At 52.5% G+C, this 17,607-nt stretch overlaps 5 protein-coding genes across 5 annotated transcripts; 3 read left to right on the top strand and 2 right to left on the bottom strand.

Annotated features, from left to right (window-relative positions):
* Positions 1-3,685: 3,685 nt before the first annotated feature.
* SMAC4_04600 (uncharacterized protein) lies at positions 3,686-4,372 on the top strand (the record flags this gene model as incomplete). Its single annotated transcript, XM_003345321.1, has 1 exon — positions 3,686-4,372. One exon carries the CDS (start codon positions 3,686-3,688, stop codon positions 4,370-4,372), a length of 687 nt encoding a protein of 228 aa, XP_003345369.1.
* A 1,003-nt stretch (positions 4,373-5,375) lies between these two features.
* Positions 5,376-6,920, top strand: SMAC4_04599 (uncharacterized protein). The gene is made up of 2 exons (XM_003345320.2): positions 5,376-5,618; positions 5,703-6,920. The coding sequence occupies exons 1-2, from the start codon at positions 5,451-5,453 to the stop codon at positions 6,855-6,857; spliced, it is 1,323 nt and encodes a 440-aa protein (XP_003345368.1). The 5' UTR covers positions 5,376-5,450; the 3' UTR covers positions 6,858-6,920.
* An 812-nt stretch (positions 6,921-7,732) lies between these two features.
* On the bottom strand, positions 7,733-10,611 carry SMAC4_04598 (uncharacterized protein). Its single transcript, XM_003345319.2, has 5 exons — positions 10,181-10,611; positions 9,866-10,105; positions 9,682-9,794; positions 8,409-9,621; positions 7,733-8,343 (listed from the first exon to the last, which is right to left on the bottom strand). Exons 1-5 carry the CDS (start codon positions 10,576-10,578, stop codon positions 7,965-7,967), a joined length of 2,343 nt encoding a protein of 780 aa, XP_003345367.2. The 5' UTR covers positions 10,579-10,611; the 3' UTR covers positions 7,733-7,964.
* A 214-nt stretch (positions 10,612-10,825) lies between these two features.
* Positions 10,826-13,971, top strand: SMAC4_04597 (uncharacterized protein). Its single transcript, XM_003345318.2, has 2 exons — positions 10,826-11,858; positions 12,004-13,971. The coding sequence occupies exons 1-2, from the start codon at positions 11,792-11,794 to the stop codon at positions 13,701-13,703; spliced, it is 1,767 nt and encodes a 588-aa protein (XP_003345366.2). The 5' UTR covers positions 10,826-11,791; the 3' UTR covers positions 13,704-13,971.
* A 543-nt stretch (positions 13,972-14,514) lies between these two features.
* Positions 14,515-16,710, bottom strand: SMAC4_04596 (uncharacterized protein). Its single transcript, XM_066090136.1, has 4 exons — positions 16,090-16,710; positions 15,902-16,014; positions 15,328-15,821; positions 14,515-15,242 (listed from the first exon to the last, which is right to left on the bottom strand). Exons 1-4 carry the CDS (start codon positions 16,251-16,253, stop codon positions 15,105-15,107), a joined length of 909 nt encoding a protein of 302 aa, XP_065945714.1. The 5' UTR covers positions 16,254-16,710; the 3' UTR covers positions 14,515-15,104.
* Between the last annotated feature and the right edge of the window lie 897 nt (positions 16,711-17,607).

Here is a 17,607-nt window from a genome sequence, read left to right as displayed (position 1 = left end):
ATTGCCTGATTTTCTTCTTTCGTTTCGAAGGTCCAAAACGTCAAAAGTTGTGGTGTGGGTGGTGGCGCGCACCACGCTAAGACTGTACAGGTGCTTGAGCATGGGAACTGGGAGCCTGAATGGGCGCATCCACATCGTTCCTAGCTGCCGCGTCTATCAACGACTTCCTCGAAACATCTCGATATGAAATAGGCAAGGAACCAAGGCCAAAGGAGAATTAATACAGAAGACCAGTCTTTTCGCAATGCAGTTTCGGCAATCTCCAGGACAAGTTATGTTTTTGTTTCTCATACGTACAAAGAACCGGACTTGCTGGGCGCCCGAGTGGATGATCGTACCGTGACCCACAGGCCGCAGCGACAGACGGGATGCATGCATGCGCTACAGCAAGGGCAAAGCGACCTAGCAGGGCAGCGCCTGCGAAGCAGAGCACCCTGATAACCTAAAATTGGTAGGTGGAGTTAGTGGAGGGTGACCGTAACTGGTTTTAGCAGCAACGACGGATGATGACATCTCGATTTTTGACGTCTCGACCTCCACTTCTTCTGTCTTGACCTTATCACAAAGACATATGAACCAACCACGAAAGAGTCTGAATGTGGCCATGAGAACGCTTTGCAGTTCTCACCAGGCTATCGATGATACGAGCTGCCAGAGTCGAAAGGGTCAACGGTACCTTGCAGCAGGTGTAGTTTACTTTCCAACATGGAACCTTGTCACGATTCGAAGCACACCCCAACAACATGCAGCTTTGATCCAACTAGCTGTCCCAATTCGAAAGGATGGGCATGGAATTCAGGAACGTAATGAAACAGCGAATCATGAAGCGTTTGTCGAAAATTTTGTTACCATCAGGTTTAATGCCCGAAGCAACCCACTAAGTCTATAGTTGCGTTTGAACGATACTTGGGCTGTTGATTTTCGAATGTGAGGTAGTTGCAACACACCACCACCACTACCACCATAGAAGTAAGTGACAAAACGCTTTGCTAGGGTGCCTGAAATGGTATGTTTTGAGAGCTGAGCTCTCGAAAAGAGATCCAGGAGGACGAAAGATAAACACGACGTGATCTAAACTTTAGACTACCACTGCCCGGCTGCTTTCAGTCGACACCTCTTCCGACCTGCCGGGGGGTTGCCAATTGCGAGGATCTCTGCTGCGACGCTACCCCTGTGACCGAGATCACCCTGGTTCATCAGTTCTAGGATCGTAATTATAGCCTACCTAGAGCATACCTGACATACCAAGTGGGAATTCTGTGACGAGCGGTTGCGATGCCTTGTGTCTATTTCGGCTGTGAGAAGCCTGCGTTCAGTTCTGCTAACAATCGTCGAGACCGAAAGGTCTTCTTCTCGGTTTGTTCACGGTGGCTGGCGATGGGAAGCTTCTTTGCTCTTGGCTTTGCACAAATCCAGAGTTCTCTACTGAGACTACCGCAGCACGAGCGGTGCCTGGCAACTTGCTAGTGCTGATGAACACCACGTCATCTGAGTGGTGGGTCTGGAAACATTTGAGGGGAAATGCAATGCCGGAGTGTGCAAAATGAGAAGACGAGGTACCGGCAGCAGACGGAATCTCCCAAACAGTATCCAAAGGGAGCTACATGACAACAGTCTACCAAGGCTGGAAGTCACTCACACTTTGATGTTGGAAAGCTTGAGTTATCATTACAGTAAACTACGAAAACTAGGAGTGGAGAGAAGGAAGCAACGAGGACGGGCCTTATACACTATGACCCCAGTCTTCCAGTGACCTGCTTACCTCACGGGCGAACAGTCATAGTCGGATCCTATTGGCGACAAAATAATATCCATTCAACGACTATTGTCATTTGGTTCTCAAATCCATTATATATTGACAGCGTCTTTATTTAGCTTAAACTATCAGCATCAGCGTGCAGTAAATGCAAGCTTTCCTGTTCGCTGTGAAAATTAGCTGAGAAGGGAAGGAGTCAAATGGCACGATGGTTACACGAGTTCTAAGTTGTGCTAAAACTCTGTGGATAATCAATGCTACGCTGGGCCGGCTGGGAAGCTATCCAAGCAATCGTCGCCCTCCTAAACTCCGATTCCTACACCTCCTTGGCCTCTCCTCTCATACACTCCTCCCCGCAACGCTGTTCCTGTTCCTGTCAACTTGATCCTTTCCAGCTACATCTTCACCCGCTCAAACTCGGCGTTTGAATAGTTAAAGTGTTCGTTTACGAGAGCCTGTACGCATATGATTGATACCATCATTTCTTTCACATCATCACTACCAAAATGCTCGACCGTCTTCTCGTTAAAGACCAATTCGCTACCTACGACCCGGAATACTTTATCCTATCGACCACCAAGAAGCATTGCAGTCGATGAAACAACGGATGTCGAAGCATATGGTGAAAGACAAGTCATCGTTCACAAATCCACCAAAAAAAAACTCAAAATTCGCAAAGCCAGCCTAAAGCACCATAGCGGCAGGTTCATATGCCAATAGCTGATTCAACGGAGACTGGTGCTGGTGTGCTAGCAGTAATACCAGGCTGAGGTCTGCCTCTGTGAGTACATCCAGGTATAATCCCCTGATTTGCAAGCATGTTTCCTGTGTCTGTAAATGTACATGATGGTAAGAAGCTCATCTTACCCTGCTACTCGTCTTGCACTTCACAGGCAAGTTGAAACTGAGGTCATGTTCCGATAACATAGCCCAGACACCCCCCAGGATAGTCATGGGAAATCGTTCATTTCTACAGACCTTCCTCCACTCCGTTGCTGCGTCGGTCGCTACCTTTTACGTCACTGTTTGGGACCCGGCGGCATCGTGTTCCATGGCTATTGCAGTTACGCTTTTACAGATGTTGCCCGTCCTGCCTGTATCTAGCCGACTTTCCTTCTTCTCGATTATTTTTTCGTGCTCCCCCTTCCTATCTGCTTTTGGGAGCGTGTCGAACTGTTCCCCCGAGTCGTGTCCCTTGTCCACGCAAGTTGCCCGGGTTGGGGTGCTAAGACTGTAGCAAGAGAGCCAAAGGTTACACATGAAGATCCCCTGGCCCTGACTCCCCCGTCAACCTACGTAGCCGCACCCCTCCGTTGCCCTTCTCGTCACCCTTCCCAACATCTTTTATATAAGGTCCCTCGCTCTCCGCTTCCCTCATTTCCTTCTTGACATGACCTTCATCCTTACTCTCCATCTGAACCTTACTTTGCCTACAGCAACAAGCTCACTTCATCGCCGACGACATCATACGCCCCGAACCTTCAACTCCTACCTGCCGTCGGTAATATCGCGCTGTCCCTGCTCTTGCAGAAGGAGTCGTCAACCCGTCCCAACGCCCTTCATCCTCCCCGGCAACTCCGCTTCCTCAATCGGCCAGTTACCCAACCCACTTCAAGTATGTGACTCCTCTCCCAATAGCTGCCCAGTGAACGTTGCTAACTGTTTGTTGTAGACCCGAAGTCCACAGACAGACCACTGTTCCCGTCGGTCGCCCAAACACTCGAGCACCCCCAACCCTATCACCATTCATCCGAACCCATCGATCGGAACCCATCGATCCGTCGTCTCGATCCCATACATCCTTCCCCGTCACACGACCGTACATTCTTCAACACAAAACACCCTTTCCCCGACGCATCACCAACTCGTTCGAACTCGCTACTCCATTGGATATCACCCAGTCAATCATTACTCGACAAGACTGACAGAATGCGCTCTTCAATGAGCTCCGAGTCCACTGCCAGTGATGGCTGGACGCCGATCGAGTTCCATGCAAGCCGCCACACCGAGGACAGAGAGCCTGAATACAACGATGACAACGAGCCATCAGCCCAAGTCGTCATCATAGCCTCGTCCAGCTACAACGCCGATTTGACATCCGAGAATGCCCAAGGTGGCAATGTCGCTGGCACTTTTGAGATACCCTATCGGGTAAGATCTCACGGATGTTCAACGGAGACCGCAAGCTCGGACCAGACCTTCTTCGCCGACGAAGTCGTGAACCACCAGGAAACCTTGGCTACGGCTCCCCCTCTGACGGCTAGTCAGTCCCTCCTCAAAGGCCCTTCCCTCACAGCATCGGTCTTAGGGCGATACAGTGAGGTAGTGGCCCAGCCCTACGTTGGCAATATACCCAGCTGGATTGAGGGCGCCGGCTTTGTTGGTCGGTTTGCCGGACCTGTGGTCTCGGAAAACCCTCCGATTACAAGGCCTCCCAAGTCCATGTACAGCATTTCGAGCAACGACGGATCCGACTTTGCTTACGTACCATCGCCTCAGGAGCAGGCGAACCTTGTTGTGGGCTCCGGCGGATGGTGCGGGGAGCCAGATGGCAAACATCCCCGTCGAGTCTCGACCTTCGACCTGCTTGAGGACCTCATGCCTCTTTCCGACTGAGGAACATATGCCCCTCATGCGCTTGCCCTCATCGTGGCATCATGTGTTTGATGTTGATGATGATGATGTCCCGTCAATTGTTTCTGCTTTTTCTGGTCAGCCTTGCTTCTCCTGTTGTTCTTAACACTTTTCCTTTTGGGCAGTTCTTCCCATGATTGTCTCATCTTTGTACCATTTACCTAGCCTTGTATTACACCCATCTTTCATTTCCTCCTTGACGATTTTCCATTTTCATTTGGACTTGTTTTGCTTTCGTATTTCGGGTCATAGCGGGAAAGCATTGTCGGGTTGAATCCTGTTATTGTAAGGAGAAGGATGGGTCGTTTGGATTAAAATCGGACAGCGGCGTACTCAGCATGGCAAACTCTAGTTGGAAAAACCAATGATTATATTTTGGATGCCAAAGAGAAATAGTTGTATGTTTGGGAATATGGCTGCTTTCTTTCCACAATGTTTAGAATGTCCTCAATGGCAATACATAATCATGATATTTCTTTGAACCAACTTGGCCCATGAGGGATCATTGGGATGATGGAAAAACGACACCACCTGACGGTGACGTCCAGATAAATGCAATGCGACTTCGCTACCCCGGAAAATCTCCATGCGGGGTTCCAAGTATAACAAGGGTGAAAGGAATAAGGGAACAGGAAAAACATCGGCCGATGTGGGGATTGAAGGATGCCGGACAGTTCTGAATGGCGTTCTCCTCGTTCCACTAGAGCGTTTGGAGAAGACCGAGCCATGCTCCGAACTATTCCCATGTTTTTCTCTCCAGTCAACCAGACAACATGGCTTGCTAGCCATCGCCTAGTGATGGTAGAACTGGGGATATGCCATTTAGCCTAATATCTCACCGTGATACCTTGGGATATCTCATCCCGGGTTCCCGTAATGGACTCTCTTACCGACCACGAAAGAGTTACACCATTCGACATGTTCCTGCATATCGATATATAACCTGCCCATCTCTCTGGATGGATCGCACTCAAATATGGGAGAGTAGCCTGACTCCTTGACGAGGTTGTGCTTTGGTGTTACTGCACAATAGCATCGTTCAAGAGCCGTCCTCGCCGCTATGTTTGGTTCACCGTTCACAGGCTTCGGCCTGAAGAGTCTCATCACTGGAGCGCTACTCTTGTGCTCCTCTTCCTCTGTTTCCGCGAAGAGGTCGAACCAATGGATCGATATCTGGGGTTCTATGCCGCAGCTCGTTGAGCCTGGAAACCTTCCTCCTGCTCCTTATGTAAGTTGTGTCCGGAATCGATACTCTGACTTTGCAACAAGAAGCCGAGAGAGACTGTATACTGACAAGAACTCAAACTCCCAGAATGGCGAAGACGCGGTCTTCAAAAACGCCACCCTGCGCCAGACGGTCTACATCACCCAAGATGCCTCGACCATCCGGCTGAGCTTCAGCAACGCCTTCGGCGGCTCCGACCTGCCTATCACCGCAGCCACCGTCGCTCTGCCGGCATCCAGAGCAGGCGCCGGTTCCAGCGCCATCAAGCCCGGGTCCGTCAAGACCGTCACCTTCTCAGGCGGCAAGCCCGACTTCCTCGTTCCCAACGGCGCTCTGGTCATCTCGGACCCTATCAAGTTCAATGTCAAGGCCCAGTCCATCCTGACCGTTACGCTATACCTCGCCTCTGGCCAGGCCGGCCAGTCCATCACCGGCCACCCGGGTAGCCGCACCACCAGCTGGCTTGCGCCGGGTAACCTCGTTTCCGCCACCAACTTGACTTCGGCCGGCACCCAGTCCACCGACCACTGGTACTTCCTCTCCTCCATCGAGGCCTACCAGCCCGAGCGTGCCTCCGCCCTTTACATTGTGGGCGACTCCATCACCGACGGCCGCGGCTCCACCACCAACGCCAACAACCGCTGGCCTGACCAACTCCTCGCTCGCCTGCAAAAGGCCGGCCGGTCCCTCTCGTCGATCTCAGTCATCAACCAAGCCGCTGGCGGCAACCGCGTCCTAGCCGACGGTCTCGGCCCCAACGCCCTCGGCCGCATCGAGCGCGACGTTCTCGCCCGCCCCGGCTCTGGCGTGTGCTACGCCCTGATCTTCGAGGGTGTTAACGACATCGGCACCGCCGCCCTCGACTCCGCTTCCCAAACCACCGTCGGCGACAGACTGATCTCTGCCTACGAGCAGATGATCACGCGCTTGCACTCGCATGGCATCGCGGCCTTTGGGGCCACCATCACGCCTATGAGCGGACCGGGCCAGGCGTACGGTGGGCCCGAGAGGGAGAAGACGCGCCAGAGGGTCAATGAGTGGATTAGAAGGAGTGGCAGGTTCGATGCGGTGGTGGACTTTGATAAGGCGGTTAGGGATCGCAGCAATGGGACGATGCTGGATAAGAGGTGGGATAGTGGGGATTATCTGCATTTGAACCCGGAGGGGTATAGGACGATGGCGGAGGCGGTGGATTTGAAGATTTTTGAGAGGTTTGCGGATGGGGTGGATGTGTATTTGTAGATGTTTGTTGGTGAGTGGATAGAGTGGTTCGGTCGATGTTGCGTTTTGTTGGTTGGGTTATCGAGAGGTTTATAAATATATGCGGATGTGTTCGTCTTGATACTTCGTCATCATTGCGCCGGTCGACTAGGTTGGAGGGCCATGTCGAGGTTAACGTTCAGGGGTCCTTTGTGAGCGAAATGGTGTCGATGTATGTGAGGCTTCTTCCTGAGGCGGTTTCATTTTTTCTCCCCCTTGTCGGAGGTAATAGATGGAGATGTTGTGAATGCTGTGGATGTTGTATGGCTTCTGAGTGCTTTATGGTCATTAGAAGCGTTACAGGCCGGACAGATTTCAAAGATCGGAAAGGAGCACAACTCGAAATGGATAAAAGAGAGGGGGCAATTAGATAGATATGTCCTCGTAGGGCTGATTGATCGGAGTGGAGACTTGGGCACTCGGGCACCAACCCTACATATCTCCGGCAGCCTAGGATGCACGATGAATCAGAATACATATGCAGGTTTGCGTTGTGCGGATTCAAACAGACGAGATGATTAATTGGTAGAACCAGGACAAAGAGAAGCAATGTGCGCAGGAAGAACGTGTGCCTTGCACGATAACGGCAGAGACAAACAGGAAGAGCGGCTCACGCATGCCTCTTATCCCTCCCATTCCCGGGTTTTCCGGCTATCGACCACAGAAGCAAGACTCGGCATTTAGTGTAGCCGTTGGCTTACACCTTCCGACGTTTCATAAAGCATCATTTCGGACGTGAGACCAAGGTTGAATAGACAGGGGTCGTAGGCCACACGAATAATCCCGTCTAACGTCCGTGGTGAGACCTCATCGGTCCAGATATACCCCCCTGCTACCCAATAGTCAAGTCAAGGAACGTGAGGACGAAAATGTGGTATATTTCCTTTAGCATTCCAAGAACTCCGCCAAACATACATGTAGTCGACTTGTATACACTCCAAATGGGCCTGTGTATCTTTCTAATCATAATAGTAGCACATCCGAGCACGCCAATCAAGACAAGCAGACTGATTAGCCTGTCTCCTCGCTTTCCTTTTCCCTCCTTTTATCCTGTTCATCTCCCGCCTTGTTCCATTACACGTTGTTCTTTTACATCCAGAGACGGATGGTACCGTCAGCACCGGCAGACACACACCAAGGCTCACGAGGATGCCAGTCCATGTCCAAAACACCGAGCTTGTTAACGATCTTGTGTCCCTTAAGCACCTTGACGGGGACAATGGTGGGGTTCTCCAGCTGATCGTTCGGGACCTTGCCATGGAAGATTTGAAGAGTGCCGTCGTCACTGGCGTCAGCAAAGAGCGGCAGCCCGCCCTTGTGGTACTTAACTTGACGAACCGCCTCGCTGTGGAACCTCATCGTCTTGTACGGACGAATGGAAAGGTCCAGGTCGTGCCACAAGAGACGCTTGTCGTAAGAACCAACAATCAAGTTATCACCACCGGGGTGGATATCAAACGAAGAAATCCTACAAGTCGATAGAGTTAGCAAATTTGTGCCATGCACAACATCTGAGAGATCATGGGTACGTACCACTTAGCGCCAGGCTGGACAACCTTGACCAGCTCGAGCTTTTGCAGGTCGTAGCAGCGGATTGTTCGTTGGGTGGCGACGAAGAAGAGAGGGCGGAGGGGATGGAAAGACGCTGTCTGAGCCAAGCCAGAAAGCTTGCGGAAGGGAATCTGGGTGAGGTGCTTGGAGAGCGTGTGAATCGCGACGGAGCTCCTCTGTCCGGAAGGCGATACTGTCGCAAAATGGTCTCCTTTCCTGTGCCAGTTGATGACCTTGACGGTCGACCTAACTGTGATCCTGATCAAAACACCCTCATCCTCGAGCTTAGCACCGGGGCGAGCCCACTTGGCAGGAGGCTCCTTTCCGGGAGCAGCACCGTGTGTCTGACCGCCTGTAGCATAACCGAAGCCAGCCGACAGGACATCTCTGCTAGCCTGTTCCAAAGCAGGAGTAACGCTGGCATGTGTAGGAACCATGAGGTAGACCTCCTCGCCCACAGCAGCGGAGAGAATAAAGGAGTCCTTCGAGGGCCTCCACCTAACAGTGTTGACAGCCTCCTCGCTGCTGAGCTTGACGGACCAGACCTGGCGACCAGTCAACAACTCCCACACACGGACCGTACCGTCATCGCCACCGCTAGCCACAGCAACACCAGTAGGGTCAATGGCAACGCTTCTTACACGGCCATCGTGGCCGCGGAAAACTGTTTGCGCAACGGTAGGGAAAGGCTTGAGCTCAGAAGGCGAGGGGAGCTTGGGCAGGAGAGAGTTGGGATCGATGTTGAGCCTGTTCTTCCGCACACGAGGAGCAAGGTAAAGGTCCATGCACCTCTCGAATCTCTCCTTGACGACCTCGCCATAACCGGGAACCTTCCTCAGCGAGTCGTACTTCTGGGGGAGGTACTCCTTCTCGCGCTCCTCAGGGTCGAGCTTCTCCCACTCCTCTCTCTCCTCCTTGGTCGGTAGGTATTCTGCGGGCGGGTTGTAACTCATGTCGAAACCAGGAGGAGGCAACTTGGGCGCCGGGATGTGCAAGGGATTAACTTCTGTAGGCACCTCATCCTGCCAGATATCGAAGTACTGCTCGACCTCCTCCTCCTCCTTCTCGCGCTCCTCAGGGGGCTTGTAGGGCAGGATCCTGCCTTCCCTAATAGCGCGAACAAGCTTCATAATCTTCTTGGCCTCGTTCTTGGAAGGGAGGAAGCGACGCTTGGGCTCAGGGGCAGCGCTCAGAGCTATTGGCGTGTTAGTTGCACCATTTCCACAGTGGAAAGTATGGACAGATTAAGACTTACGCATCTTCTCCTCAATACCAGTAAAGTATTCCACTGTTTCGGGGTAGGGGTCCTCCAAGTCGTTGGGGATCATACCCATCTGGACACGACGAACAAGCTCCAACTCCTCGTCACTGCAACATGACAGTCAGTAAACGTATCCCACAGAGCGTAGACAACCCAAAGGAGACGATGGAATGCGTACTTAAGGTTGAGAGGGTTGCCAGTGTGAATGTCGGTAAGGCCGGTCCAGCCCTTGGGCACTTCGATGCTGTCGAGGAGGGCGTCGAGAGCGTCCTTAGTGGCCGGGCGCATAATCTTCTTGCCGTTGATGTCATAACCGATATGAGGATAGCTGTCGTAGAAGCTCATGGGGATATCACCGATGGTGTTTGGCGCTTCTTGGGCATCGGAATCGTCCGAATCGTAGACGGGGTCGATCTCACTGTCGCATTCATTCTCGAGTTAGTTATGCTGGCATGGAAGGACAGTTTGGTCCAATGTCGGAGCAATAACATACTCGTAGACGTAGCGTTCATTGCCGTTCGCATCCTTCTCGACCCGATAGTTCTTCTCTCCGTCATCCTTCTCCGGCCGCTTGGGGTCGACTCCAGGTATTTCAATCTTGAGTTCCTCCTCTTCGTCCTCGAGAACAAGTTTGCCCATGGCCTTGTCACCCTCAGCGTCGGAGGGGATGTCGTCGCTTAGTAGGGAGCCCTCATCATCTTCGTCGTCGCTGGCCTCGCTTCCGCTTTCCTCCTCGCCATCCTGTTCGTGCTCCTTGTCGTCGTCGAAATCGGAATCGAACTCGTCTTCGCTTTGCGACAGGGCGCCGTCGAAATCGGGTGCAATCTCGTCTTCGGACTCAGGCTCGGGGTCCTGGACCTTTCGCTTCTTCTCAATGGTTTTTGGCCCCATTGTGAATGTGTGGTGGTTTTTGGCGTGTTTTCTGCTGGAAAGTCAGCCAGATAGCGTCGCAGCGATAGGCGTCGAAAATTCCCAGCGTACGAATTGGCCTGGGACTTTTTTTTCTGCCGGTTCTAAAGCTCATGGCGGGGACCATTTGGTCTCACCGCCCTTGGCATCCGCAGCAACCAGTTACCCTATCGGGTTAGCGCATCGGAGAGCAGATGTGAATGGAGACAAATGGAGAGCATGCGCTCCCCTGATACTGACTTCTCCAACATTCTAGCCTTATCTGTCATGGATGAGATGAACACCGAACAGCAACCTCGATGCAGCACCGTCTGCACCCCTACACCCGGCTTCAACCACGTACGATTCCACTTCTGTAGCCCGTCCTACCCGTTTCTGTGGGCATTGGCAGCCAAAAACCGCCAAACCAGCATCAATCAAAAACCCGCATGACCAGTATGGATGGCTCGTAAAATACACAGTTTTGTCGAGTTTCACCCCATTGCCCCTTACGTTTTTGTTGACATCGCGGTCTTTTTGCGCTTTTCTAGGCCATGGCAGTTGGGGTTTGGGAATAGCACGAAAGCCTGCTTGGGCACCTTGATGGGCTCGGGGTTCTCGATACCTCTACACAACTCCCATTAAACTACACGTGTAGACTCTAGTCATCCCATGACCAGCGGGAAGCACATGCCTCCGGCAAGCGAGCCACATAGATTTCCAAAGGCCTAGATGCTTTTGTTCGGTAGATGCCTGACACCAGTTGAGGCAAGACCATCAGTCCGACTGAATTATCCTCTGTGTTAACTGCGGCTTATTAATAGTGGCATCAGGTCTGGCGCGACTAGGTGATCTTCGGTTGCTTGCGTTGGCTCGTTAGCCCTGCTGCCCTGGAGCCCTCTGCCTAGGTGGTAGCTGGCCTGTCTGAATTCTGCTCTCTTTGCCCTCATTTGAAAACGAGTCAATCCCATCGTCCCAGGTCACTGGTTACAACGTCCATATCCATGCTCTTTGCCCATCATCTCAACACTAGCGCCTAAGCAGTGTCTTGGACCACTCATCACCGGGGCGATTTCCGCGACTTTTGAGCGGGGCTTGCGGAGAGCCTGAAGACGTTTACCTTGATGCTCAACCCCCTTTATCGCACCACACATCTACGCCCGCGGAAAAGGCAAAAAAATTAGAGGACAGGCCGTCTGCGAAAAATCAAACAGCCATGGTCTCAAATAGCGAGGGCGCTAAAGAGAAAGAGCCGGTGAAACGCCGTGCCTGTGATGAGTGCCGTATGTTTCATCCCATCTCCCCGTTCCCATCACCACATATGTCTATCATATGTCTATCATCATATGTCCACCACATGTGTATCTACATCCTGTCAGCTCCCTGACTGCCCAACCCGCGCTGATGTATATTGATTAATAAAAACAGGGGCACGGAAACTGGCTTGTTCAAAAGAACCAGATGGCTGTGCGCGGTGTAAGCGCGAAGGCGTTCACTGTAACTATTCGGCCCAGAAGCCCATGGGTAGGCCAAGGAAACGTCCTCACGTCGACCTGAGCGAGGCATCGCGAAAGGAGGCAAAGACTGAGGATGTTTCTCCCAGTGAGACGTCGATGGCCTTGACATATCCCGTCCAGATGCCCTTTGACGGCACCCTGAACCTGGATCTAGACATGTGCTTCCTTGACGTCACCAACACAGACATAAATTTTGTTGACATTTTCGACCCAAATTTCCAGTTCGGATCCTATGGTTTCCCCTTCTCCTTGGACTATGACATCCCTCTGCCGGGACCGGCACCCGGGCAAATAGAGGCGATGCCCAAGGAAGACACAAGACATGCCGACAACGCATGGATGGATTCCTCGGCTGCCGTCAACGCACAATGGCAACCGGCACTTGGAGGATACCTCACTGGCAATGTCAACTTCGACAGCTTTGACGTACAAGCGTCAACATCGGCTTCCTCCTCCTCAATACAACAGTATTCCTCGCCGTTCCCGAAGCGAGAGCAGCCCGAGGGGATATACGCCTACCCAGACTACGCCTCCTACCATCATCCAGACACCTCACAGAATGACCACGGCTCGCGCCCAGCATCGCTATCGGAGGTCTCCGATTTAACTGTCCCCCATCTGACACCCGGCGGCTCCTCCTCCACCAGTCCCTGCGACAGCACCAACACCAACGACCATACCAGCAGCCAGCCCGCCGGTCACTGCGCCTGCGGCGACAACCTCCGCGAGGCCATGGAGTCCCTCCGCTACGTGCCCACCGACGACATCACCCAAGCACTCTACACCGTCCGGACCGTCACCAAGATCGCGCACGAGACCATCCTCTGCAGCATGTGCGGCGACCCTCCCAGCACCCCGTTCTCCGCCGACAGCGAGACCGAAAGCCCCAACAACAACAACGCCGACGAAACTGAACCTCCCGTCTCCGCCATCCAGAACATGGTCCTCCTCGCCGCCATCCTCCCCTCGCTCTCCTCCTCCTACACCCTCCTCCTCGACCTCGTCGAAAAGGAGACGCACTCCGCTACCGTCGCCGGCCGCAACATCTTCTTGGATCTCGAAGGCTACGGCGGGCTGTGGGGCCCCATCGCAACCTCCTGGAAGCGATGCGAGGACATGGTCGCCCTCTTAGCCCAGCCTTTGCCGCCGCTAACTTGGCGCCTGATGACCCGCGCCATGCTCAAGCTGGATGTGTACGGCCAGAGCGGAGCAGCGGGAACGGCGAGCCAGGGAACGGTTATTAGCTTGGGCGGTAGGGACGGGAAAGGCAGTAGGATCGAGGGGCCGTGTGACACGGTGATGCATATCGGGCTGAAGGATATCTTTGCGAGGATGGAGGAGAGGAGTCGCAGGAGACAGGAGAGGCTGGAGGCGTTGGTGGCGAGTGGGGAGTTGGAGTTGGAGCCGTTGGTCCCGTTGGGCGGGTTTGTTATCGGAAGTGGAAGCGGAAGTGAGAGGTCGTTGTCGCCTACTTCGCCGACGAGGATATCGATGACCACCGGCACCGCGTCGAAGGCGAAGGCGGACGCGAAGGGTGGAGCAAGGAAGTCGCAGGGTATGAGGATTATCGATTCTGCGAAGAGCGCCATGGATAAGTTGTTGATTCCTTGATTTTTCTTCTTCTTTGGGATCGTGGTTAGGGTAAGGAGAGTAAGGGCGGGGGGCTGAAGTTCCACACATGACGGAAGCTTTTCTATGTTTCTCCTGTTGCTTTGGTTATGACAGTTTCATGTTGAGTTCCAAGCGTGGAGTTTTTGAGGTTTTCCGGAGTTACTACTAGGTACACTACTTGGATATGGACACATAGCGATGGTATAGCGAGATGCATGACATAAAACCCTTTTTTTTTGGTCGTCATGTTGGGTAGCGGTTGGGAAGAAAGGTGAGCTTAGCGTTCAGCTCCTCCTGTCTTGAAAATTTGCTTCTTCACTTACTAACGCAATTTCTGTGTAGGTACGATTTTGGCTATGATACAATTGGGTATCTAGTGGCACTATTAGTTGCTGCTGCTGTGAGCTTGTTTTTTTGGCTTTAGTTTACCATGCACCTTGTACAGTACAACATGTATTTTCTTTTCCACTTGGGGTGGGAGTTACGTCGGTGGCGCCTCACAGTGCTTCCGGCCCGAAGGTGTTGGGGGGTTTTCTGTTGAAAGTTGAAACCGGCCAGCAGGCGGGCTTTTGTATGAATCGAATCATGGCGTTACTAGTACCGTCCTGATGGACGTAAGGATAAACCAATATAACAGTGTAGTACCAGTCGCTTAGGTTGAACAGGCCGCAACGAAACAGTAGAACGTCTTGTGTCAAGCTGGACACGGTTTAGACTCAAGTCCTGTTGGGATGTTTCCATCCAAGAGATGTCTCGCAGTCGTAGAGTTCATGAAAGATGAGTTTGTACGTGAAATACTATGCAGAGGTGTACGGTATCTCAAGTGCTTGGCATATTTTTATGACCACTCGTGTTACAGACGAAACCAGCCTGCCCTAATCGTCTTCCCCTCCGAAGGATCGTACATGCGTCTAACGAAGAAACGGATTCCTGATTTTAGTGAGATCTGAAGCGAGATTCCGGTCCATCACCAACTCTATGGAAAATCCTACAACTAAGGGCATTTCTTTTCTCTCATGAGTATTTTTGAACATTGCGACTACGCTGATGTACGTTGTGTCTTCAAAATTTCCCATAGGGACCGTCACCAAATATAGACCCAGCCAAAAGGATTGTACGCCGCTAATGATCAAATGTTACCACATCACATATCCCGCTCCTAACTCTCTCCTAGGCATCCGTGACCTATTTTGAACTCCCAACTGAGTATCGAAACATCCTCCACATAGCATTGACCTATGTGACAGGCCGTACCTATCATGTCTCCATTCGCTCGTTTCGCTCCCATATCCGTGTATGCAACACCCTTGCCTGGCTCTGATTACTGAGCTCAAATAAGCGAGGGATGCTCATGTACCCCTACGCAGATCTCCCTTCACTTAGCCTCCTCTTGCCAACCCCTTAGTAGACCTTCTTCTTCTCGTCAATGCTGAACTGGCCGGGGCCAGTGTTGGTGAGGAGCAAGAGACCGCCGACGATGGAAAGAATCTGGAAGAAATCGTACTTGGCGAAGTCCTTGTGGGGGTGGTGCTCGTGAAGCTAGAAAGGCGCACAGTTAGCAGCGGCTCGGAAAAAAAGACAACAAAACCGAGCTGTATCTGCTGGGTACACAAAATCCACTTACAGTCCAGAAGTTGTTGACCAAAAGGTTGAAAATGCTGAGAATGACGACCAAGAGAGTGGAGCTGAACTTGGTCTTGAAGCCGACAACAACCATGACGCAAGCAACAAGGCCAATGAGCGAGACAATGATGCGCCAGATGGTCCACTCTCCGCTAAAGACGAATCCGATGAAGAGGAAGATCAGGAGGACACGGCCAGCAAGCTGGAAGTACATCTTGCGGTCCTTCTCCTCGAGGGTGGGGAGACCGGCAAAAGCCTTGGTCTTGCGCACCCAGGAATCCGAGAGGACCATAAGAAGGCCGCCCATGACCGAGAGGTTGCGGAGGAAGAAGTTGAGGTCGAAGATGAGGCCGTAACCGAGCGCCTGGGTGATGACAACACCGATAAGACCGCCGACGGCATATTCAGAGTATTTGCGGATGATAACGAGGGTGGAGCAGGAGGCCATAGCAAGAACGTTCACGAGAAGGAAGAGGTGAGTGACGCCGTTAGGAACTGTAGAATGTCGACGGTTAGTAAACGCTTGTCCAGCTGTGCACAAGTCGCAGGTTAATTGACGCTCGAAAGGCACATACTATGACGGTAATCGTGGAGATACAGCAGCTGGTCGTTCCACTGGGTTATTATTCTGAGCGCATCCTCGATGAAGGTTACGACAATCAGGAAGCGGCCAATGGCAGGGAGATAGCTGTATGCACCACCATTCAGTCAGCAACCCTTTCACACCCAAGGTAGAAGACACTGTCGACCAGGTCTGACATACGGCTTAACAGGCTCGCTGAATGAATCCAAAACGTCCTCGATCTTGCTAGTCTGCTTCCTGATTGCGTCGAGAGGACTGGATTCGGTCGTGTCGTCGTTGACGGGACCTCCGAAAGGGCTCGAGGCACCAATGCCATAGCTGCCGGGTCCCCGCATTTGCGCCATTATGTGAGATACGATCACGTCAGTTGTGGTTAATCAACTGAATATGGCGTCGGGAATCGAGGAGTTGTCAAGCGCAGGTGTTGCTCCTGGATCGCGAAACCAGGTTGGTTGATGTTTTGTGGAGGGATGAGCGCCGAGAAGTGGAAGTGATGACGGAGGGGTTCCTGCTCAGGGCGGACTCCAGAGAGCAATAATGAATGCGGGACCGAGCTCGTGTTAAGGTTGAGAGTGGAAGATGGGTCCTCGTTTCGATTCAGGCGCAGCAGCTTTCGGATTGAAACCTGGTGGTGAAGGGTCAAGGTCCGGCTGTCAGCTGAAGAGGTGGAAGAGGTTGCAAGGCAAAGGTGAATTTGAAGATGGAAGTGCTGGTGATGAGGTCAGTCAGGTACCTTATTAACATACAACTGTGTCCTTAACCAAATATCATTCCGTGATTTCCTGCAAGTGCCGCATCGAGAAGCTGCCAAGCTGATGGGTGCTTATGTTAAGGAGTACCTATAAGTCAGTGGCAGTCACGTCAGAGAATGAAGTACATTCCAACGGAATTACACACCACGGGCAACTGTGGGTCCCCCTTACTCTTGGTCGACGGCTACCTTCCGGTGTTTCGAGTTGCCCTGCTGGAGTGCCCACGCGCCCAAGGTCGCCCGCTGAAAAGAGGCCTGTGTGCCTGTGAACCTGCAAAAACACTGAAGGGCACGGGCCAGCGGTTGTTTTGGCGCGGGAAGAATGGAGTCTCGGAAGCGATGGATCTCCAAAAGACCCCACGCTACGACTGGGTTCAGCTTTCTCGAATCTCGACTGTTTGGAAAGTGCGATCTGATCCGAATTTCCCCCTTTTGGAGACGAGAAATGGCTTCAAGGTTTGACTGAAAAGGAGCCTCATCGTCATGTCCGACACTTCTCCTAACTCCTATTCACCTTGAGAGCCTCACCATTCGCCTTCACCTTGATCTTACAATCTGTAAACACGCTATCGCAACCCCGCTGCAAAAACTCAAAACAGCGCAAGGACCCTCGGAGCCTCCTCAATGCAACAGCCCGATCGGACTACGAATTAGGAAGCTCCTCAGGCCTTTTTTTCCACCCGAGCGCGATGCTGACAAGGTCGAGTAACAGACCAGTACAAGGGTCAATGTCTTCTCAGCTTCCATTGCGGGCTGGCGGCAGTGGCAGGGTCGTTTCTCCGATCTCCGCTTGCGTCCGCTAGGCCCGGTCCGGTGGAGAACGGGACTCGGTAGCTTGTCTTGTCGTCTCCAACACATGGAAGGCAAGCTCAGCATGCTCCAACGGGCCAACCTTGATTCGTCCCATTGCCGCCATCCCATCCGGCATTGCGGCGCGGCAGCATCCG

The sequence above is a fragment of the Sordaria macrospora genome, chromosome 1, assembly GCF_033870435.1.
Source record: "Sordaria macrospora chromosome 1, complete sequence".
Taxonomy (NCBI): Eukaryota; Fungi; Ascomycota; class Sordariomycetes; order Sordariales; family Sordariaceae; genus Sordaria; species Sordaria macrospora.
Note: the sequence above shows the minus strand (reverse complement) of the source record. Positions and strands in the feature narration are given on the sequence as shown.

What these genes read in the sequence shown, in the direction of transcription:
- SMAC4_04599 (XM_003345320.2), top strand. Translation starts at nt 5,451, where the DNA reads ATGTTTGGTTCACCGTTCACAGGCTTCGGCCTGAAGAGTCTCATCACT. An exon ending in ACCTTCCTCCTGCTCCTTAT is followed by an intron (nt 5,619 to 5,702) that starts GTAAGTTGTGTC and finishes TCAAACTCCCAG; the next exon opens with AATGGCGAAGACGCGGTCTT.
- SMAC4_04598 (XM_003345319.2), bottom strand. Translation starts at nt 10,578, where the DNA reads ATGGGGCCAAAAACCATTGAGAAGAAGCGAAAGGTCCAGGACCCCGAG. An exon ending in AATGAACGCTACGTCTACGA is followed by an intron (nt 10,106 to 10,180) that starts GTATGTTATTGC and finishes TGAATGCGACAG; the next exon opens with TGAGATCGACCCCGTCTACG. An exon ending in GTCCAGCCTGGCGCTAAGTG is followed by an intron (nt 8,344 to 8,408) that starts GTACGTACCCAT and finishes ATCGACTTGTAG; the next exon opens with GATTTCTTCGTTTGATATCC.
- SMAC4_04597 (XM_003345318.2), top strand. Translation starts at nt 11,792, where the DNA reads ATGGTCTCAAATAGCGAGGGCGCTAAAGAGAAAGAGCCGGTGAAACGC. An exon ending in CCGTGCCTGTGATGAGTGCC is followed by an intron (nt 11,859 to 12,003) that starts GTATGTTTCATC and finishes TAATAAAAACAG; the next exon opens with GGGCACGGAAACTGGCTTGT.
- SMAC4_04596 (XM_066090136.1), bottom strand. Translation starts at nt 16,253, where the DNA reads ATGGCGCAAATGCGGGGACCCGGCAGCTATGGCATTGGTGCCTCGAGC. An exon ending in TTCAGCGAGCCTGTTAAGCC is followed by an intron (nt 16,015 to 16,089) that starts GTATGTCAGACC and finishes TGGTGCATACAG; the next exon opens with CTATCTCCCTGCCATTGGCC. An exon ending in TGGTCAACAACTTCTGGACT is followed by an intron (nt 15,243 to 15,327) that starts GTAAGTGGATTT and finishes GCGCCTTTCTAG; the next exon opens with CTTCACGAGCACCACCCCCA.